Raw genomic sequence first — 6,852 nt, 5'->3', positions numbered from 1 at the left:
ATATATAGAGTCAATGGACAACAACTGACTTACAAATCCATATAAACATAAAAATAAATAGTTAAAAGTACTTACCAGAACAAGAACTTAAGTAACTTATCTACTCGACAAAGAAAAAAGAGTGAAAAATTACCGAATGCAAGAAGGTTAAACAAATATCACAAAAATAATTAGAAAATTGTTATGAAATCTACAAATTACATAAACAAAAAGATATATCAACCAAAACTCCGAGAAATGAGAACATGCAACTCATTTTTGTACATTTTTCTTCAATTATTTTATGTGTTAATAACTTTAAACGAGATCTAAATCATTAATTACCTAAATTACTATTAAAAATAAATGAAGTTAAAATTAAAAAAAAAAAACATCAAAATAAATATAAACATTTGTTTGCTAAAACATTAGACTATTGTTGTTTCATTTCTTAGTTTTAGGACTAGAAGCGGTAAAAAATAAAAATATTTAACCCCGCTAAATAATACCAGTTATTGGGTAAAAAATTCCAGTGCTTCTAAATGAGGTGGTATGTGTTTCGAAGCTTGTCGCAACATAGGAAATTTGAACTATTCTTACAGAAACCAAGGGCGGATTAGGTTTTAAAAATAGTATAAAGTAGTGGCACATATTCTAAAGAAGAACAAAGTGGTGCTCTTGGTTTCATTTACTATATACACCGCGATCACTGAAAACAAATCTGTAGAAAATAAAAAGCTGGAAATAATATTCGACTATAACAGAATAAAATGTGGTTTTGCTGTTGAAGTTGTAATCTTTACTACCTCCTCAGGGGTTAGAGTAATCAGTGAAGTTCACAGTTAAAGCAAATTATAAAATCGTTTGCAAAAAAATAATTAAAAGAACTTGATTTAAATCTTGTGATCAAGGATTTCTTTTTCTTTCTTTTTAAAAATATTTTCACCATGTCTCGTGATGCCATAGATTGAATTTTTCACACTAACAAGCTAACTGGTTCTCCTAAACATTGTGGCTTTTTCATATTCGGTAGCGAGTATTCATGTTTCCAAGTACTTAGTGAGTACAGCCGATTTTAGTGAAAAGAATAAGAAATTCGTTAAAGATATTGGTATGCTATAATTGCTAACCTAGGTGAATGCTATTAGCAATTTCATATTTCTCGATACTTCCGTGATTTCATTTCCTGTTCCACAGTTACCAAAGTAATCGAAATACAATAAGAATATCGATACATCTGTTTTATCGAATGACATTACCAACTCAACTGATATAAATGCGCTAGGCGCAATAAACATAGCTCGAAAAAATCATTACCTTTATACTGTTGGAAAATTTTCGTGGCTGCGCTAAAATCCACATTTTGTGCATTAAAATAAGGTAAAATCCTACAAACTGTGCAGTAAATACCAAGAATTCGGATGATAAATAAGAACTCAAGAAATCATTGTTAGAAAGTGTCTAAATAAATTAGAATATTGCATAGCCATACGCCCATCACGGAAAAAGTGAGACTGCTGGCGTAAAGTGACACATCTAAAGTTTTGTATCCCTCTGTCAATGGGTTTTGTGTAGGCGTGCCGGAGAGTTGTTCTATTGAATAAAATCCCTAATGCCTCTTTAAACAAATTTTAACTTACATTTTAACATTTTATTTCAGTTGAAATTATTACGTAGAAAAAATGACGGACTCCAAGTATTTTACAACCACCAAAAAAGGTGAAATCTTTGAGCTCAAATCGGAGCTGAACAATGACAAAAAAGAAAAAAAGAAGGAAGCTGTAAAAAAGGTGAGAAAAGATAAGCAGCGCATGTATTTAGGGCTCTTGGTAAAATGGTATTGTATATTATTTTAGGTCATCGCCAGCATGACGGTAGGCAAAGATGTGTCTGCTCTATTCCCTGACGTAGTAAACTGCATGCAAACAGATAATCTTGAACTAAAGAAATTGGTTTATTTATATTTGATGAATTACGCTAAATCCCAACCAGATATGGCAATAATGGCTGTAAATACCTTTGTAAAGGTAATCACATTATTATCAATTCAAAAGCCGTACATAAATATGTTAAGTCTTTGTAATTTTTTCCATTAGGATTGTGAGGATTCCAACCCGCTTATTCGGGCTTTAGCTGTACGCACAATGGGTTGCATTCGCGTTGATAAGATAACTGAATATTTATGTGAGCCACTACGTAAATGCTTAAAGGACGAGGATCCTTATGTACGTAAAACTGCTGCTGTTTGTGTTGCAAAGTTGTACGATATTTCATCTTCAATGGTAAATTTCGCATACAATTTAAATAATTTGAAAGAATTTACTTTGCAAATATATACACTTTACTCAGGTTGAAGATCAAGGTTTCTTGGATCAGTTAAAGGATCTACTTTCCGATTCAAATCCCATGGTAGTAGCCAACGCCGTTGCCGCACTGAGTGAAATTAATGAAGCCAGTCAATCGGGCCAACCACTGGTTGAAATGAACTCAGTTACTATCAATAAATTGCTCACAGCGCTTAATGAGTGCACGGAATGGGGGCAAGTCTTCATACTCGACTCGCTAGCCAATTACAGCCCTAAGGACGAGCGTGAAGCTCAGTCGATATGCGAACGTATCACACCACGTTTGGCACACGCCAATGCAGCAGTTGTTTTGAGCGCCGTAAAGGTGCTAATGAAGTTGCTAGAAATGCTTTCAAGTGATAGTGACTTCTGTGCAACACTAACCAAGAAGTTGGCACCACCATTAGTTACACTACTTTCTTCTGAACCAGAGGTGCAATATGTTGCATTGCGAAACATTAATTTGATCGTACAAAAACGCCCAGATATTCTTAAGCACGAGATGAAAGTGTTCTTTGTCAAGTACAATGATCCAATTTATGTGAAATTGGAAAAACTCGACATTATGATACGCTTGGCTAATCAAACCAACATTGCACAAGTGCTTAGCGAGCTGAAGGAGTACGCTACTGAAGTAGATGTGGACTTTGTACGCAAAGCTGTGCGTGCCATTGGACGTTGCGCCATTAAGGTAACTTCCATAATATAAAAAAATAATATCAACTCCATAAAACTAAAACATATTCCTTGTTTACCTTTAGGTCGAGCCCTCTGCAGAGCGCTGCGTGTCCACTCTACTTGATTTGATCCAAACCAAAGTCAACTATGTTGTGCAAGAGGCGATTGTCGTAATTAAGGACATCTTCCGCAAGTACCCCAACAAATATGAGAGCATTATCAGCACACTGTGCGAGAATCTCGATACGCTCGATGAGCCCGAGGCACGCGCCTCAATGGTTTGGATTATTGGCGAATACGCTGAGCGTATTGACAACGCCGATGAGTTACTCGAAAGCTTTTTGGAAGGTTTCCAAGATGAGAATGCTCAAGTGCAGTTGCAATTATTAACAGCAGTTGTCAAATTGTTCTTAAAGCGCCCCTCCGACACGCAAGAGCTGGTACAGCATGTGCTTTCTTTGGCCACACAGGACTCAGATAATCCCGATTTGCGTGACCGTGGCTTCATATACTGGCGCTTATTGTCTACTGATCCAGCCGCTGCCAAAGAGGTTGTCTTGGCTGATAAGCCATTGATTTCAGAGGAAACTGATTTGTTGGAACCAACTCTCTTGGATGAACTAATCTGTCATATAAGTTCACTGGCAAGTGTATATCACAAACCGCCAACAGCATTTGTTGAAGGTCGGGGTGCTGGCGTTCGCAAATCGCTACCAAATCGTGCACCAGCTGCTGGCACTGCAGAGCCGGAGGCTGGTGGCGAAGCTATGGTTATACCGAATCAAGAGTCTTTGATTGGCGATTTGTTGTCGATGGACATCAATGCACCCGCCATGCCTGTGGCTGCGCCAACCACAAGCAATGTGGACTTGCTCGGCGGGGGCTTGGATATTTTGGTAAGCATACATAATATGCATACTTTGAATTCTATTACTATGTCTATAATTAAAATGTACTTTATTTTTAGCTCGGCGGTGGTCCAACAGAGCCTGCTGCCGGTGGTGCAACTAGCTTACTTGGAGACATATTCGGCTTGTCTGGTGCTGCGCTCACTGTGGGTGTGCAAATACCGAAAATAGTTTGGTTACCTGCCGAAAAGGGTAAAGGTCTCGAAATACAGGGCACATTCTCGCGTCGCAATGGCGAAATCTTCATGGACATGACACTTACCAACAAAGCTATGCAGCCCATGAGTGGTTTTGCTATACAACTCAACAAAAATAGCTTTGGGTTGATACCCGCTTCCCCGATGCAAGTTGCACCCTTGCCACCCAATCAGAGCACAGAAGCTACACTACCACTCGGCGCACATGGTCCCGTGCAGCGCATGGAACCTTTGAATAATCTGCAAGTGGCAGTCAAGAACAACATAGATATTTTCTACTTTGCATGCCTAGTACATGGCAATGTACTCTTTGCCGAGGACGGCCAGTTAGATAAGCGTGTCTTCTTGAACACCTGGAAGGAGATACCCGCCGCCAATGAGGTCCAATACAGCTTGAGCGGTGTTATTGGCACAACCGATGGCATTGCCTCGAAAATGACCACTAACAATGTGTTCACTATTGCCAAGCGTAATGTAGAAGGACAGGATATGTTGTATCAATCATTAAAATTAACCAACAACATTTGGGTTTTGCTCGAATTGAAGTTGCAGCCGGGTAACCCAGATGCCACTTTGAGTCTGAAATCTCGTTCGGTGGAGGTGGCTCCAATGATATTCGCCGCCTACGAGGCCATCATACGCTCGCCTTAAGCGGTGGAATAGCATTAAATTATTGTAAGAATTATAAACTATGAAAATGTTGATGAGCTACGATACTATAATGTTGCAAATATCCAATATAAATTTACTCAAACTTTTGAACTAAAACTATTCGTCATACTCGTGCATACATACATCAGCGTAAAAAGTCGTTCAGAGTTCATATAGGGCATTTGGAATTTACAAATTGTTGCTCGTATGCCTCTAGTATTTTACCACATAATAATATAATATTAATATAAAAATTCTGCTGAGAATTTATTGAGAGAAAACATTCCCAAAATTGAAAAAAAAATTTCAAAAAATGCGATTGCTATTTGAAATTTGCGTAGTAAAAGTATTTCAACAAAATGTGTTACGCTAATAAACATCTATATAAACTGCATATGTATGTTTAATAAAATGCTTAAAATAAAAATAATTGGCGTACTTTTATTTACTTGTGCATTTCTAATATATCACTTACCACTGTCATCGTCTGATTGTTGTCGTAGCAGCCTAAAATATTTCGGTAATGCTGTTATCATCTGCTCCTTGATCTGCCTGCAGAATATTTTTATTTATAATATGACACAAATATTCACAGATAATAATGCATATAAATCCTGGGCATGTGAAAAACATATCTTAAACATCTCCCTTTGATTTCTGAATCGAAACACATTGCACAGATAGGTTGCTGTCAATATGAGAGTATTAGATTGCATAGGTTAGGTTGAACTGGTTGACTTTTAGTCACGCATGGACCAGTTCGGTGTTTGAAGTAGTCCACCCGCATAGTGTTTGTTTCTATAGCGAATTTAAGGTGGCATTTCCAACTTACTTCCAATTCATCAAACTGTGCTGCCCTAGATATTTTAAGCGCGGTTTGAATATCAGAGTATTAAATCACGTTTTCTGCACTTTTAGGTTAAAATGTCGCATAAATCTGATCCCACGAAACAACTATAACTTCAGATGTATATTCAGCAAGCCAAAACCTTTCTGATTTGTAGTCAGTAAAAACTTCTTTTTACTAAAATTATATACATAAATATGAAAAAAGCATTTTCGCCGCGTGTTGTCGGCCGTATAAAAATTAAACAACTTCCTTTATATACATGTATAAGTATTTGTATTTATTGTTACATTTTTAGCCTAAGATTAATGCAATTTAATTATAAATTATCAGTTAATGGTAAAAATAAAATTCCATAAAACTAACAGTTTATTAGTGCATTAATGCATTATTTCGCAAAAAACAAGGCCACAAGGAATATGAAAACAAATATGTGCTGCTGCAAAAAATAAATCAATTTGCAGTAGGTAAAAAAATAATAGATTTTCAATGAACCGAACTTTCTAAGAATATACAGTGCACTCGCGGTAACTCGAATAGCCGCTAAGTCGAACGACGTGCTAACTCGAACACTTTTTTCCCCTATTGACTTCTTTGTAACTCGAACAATAAAAAAGCGCTATAAATAAATAAATAATAAATAATTGGCGCGTACACTTCTGTTAGGTGTTTGGCCGAGCTCCTCCTCCTATTTGTGGTGTGCGTCTTGATGTTGTTCCATGAATGGAGGGACCTACAGTTTCAAGCCGACTCCGAACGGCTGATATTTTTATGAGGAGCTTTTTCATGGCAGAAATACACTCGGAGGTTTGCCATTGCCTGCCAAGGGGCGACCGCTATTAGAAAAAAAGCGCTATAACTCGAACAAAAAAACAAATTTATTTGTACACACATTCTTTTCAAACATGTACATTTTGTACATACATACATATGTAATAGTATATGTATATAAATTATATGTATACTAGTGTATTGTCCATATGAATATTTCGGCGTTAATATCCCGTTAGTTTTCTGGGAACAACATCTTGCATTGACCAAATTGCTTTAAATTTGTCATTCGTAGTGTATCAGTGCACGTGAGTAATGGATCGTAAAAGGTTGAAGTGTTTAACATTAAAAGAGAGGGCTGAAGTCCTTAACAAAATTAAACGTGGACGTAGTGTTACTTCTCTAGCGAAGGAATATGGGGTAGCCAAGTCCACCATAACTCTTATCAAAAAGAAAGATAAGGCAATTTATGGCTT

The 6,852-nt window shown here is 36.9% G+C and overlaps 1 protein-coding gene across 1 annotated transcript; it reads left to right on the top strand.

Moving 5' to 3' along the window:
• Positions 1-1,253: 1,253 nt before the first annotated feature.
• On the top strand, positions 1,254-5,188 carry LOC129237724 (AP-1 complex subunit beta-1). The gene is made up of 7 exons (XM_054872633.1): positions 1,254-1,359; positions 1,640-1,769; positions 1,836-2,006; positions 2,076-2,261; positions 2,329-3,015; positions 3,086-3,898; positions 3,970-5,188. The coding sequence occupies exons 2-7, from the start codon at positions 1,662-1,664 to the stop codon at positions 4,756-4,758; spliced, it is 2,754 nt and encodes a 917-aa protein (XP_054728608.1). The 5' UTR covers positions 1,254-1,359; positions 1,640-1,661; the 3' UTR covers positions 4,759-5,188.
• Positions 5,189-6,852: the final 1,664 nt, after the last annotated feature.

Source organism: Anastrepha obliqua, chromosome 2 (assembly GCF_027943255.1).
Source record: "Anastrepha obliqua isolate idAnaObli1 chromosome 2, idAnaObli1_1.0, whole genome shotgun sequence".
In the NCBI taxonomy this organism is placed as follows: Eukaryota; Metazoa; Arthropoda; class Insecta; order Diptera; family Tephritidae; genus Anastrepha; species Anastrepha obliqua.
The sequence above is the reverse complement of the archived record's forward strand: the minus strand, read 5'-3'. Positions and strand labels throughout refer to the sequence as shown.

Coding starts and splice junctions, on each gene's coding strand:
- LOC129237724 (XM_054872633.1), top strand. CDS start 1,662: ATGACGGACTCCAAGTATTTTACAACCACCAAAAAAGGTGAAATCTTT. Junction 2,262..2,328: donor ACGATATTTCATCTTCAATG/GTAAATTTCGCA, acceptor CACTTTACTCAG/GTTGAAGATCAAGGTTTCTT. Junction 3,899..3,969: donor GCGGGGGCTTGGATATTTTG/GTAAGCATACAT, acceptor CTTTATTTTTAG/CTCGGCGGTGGTCCAACAGA.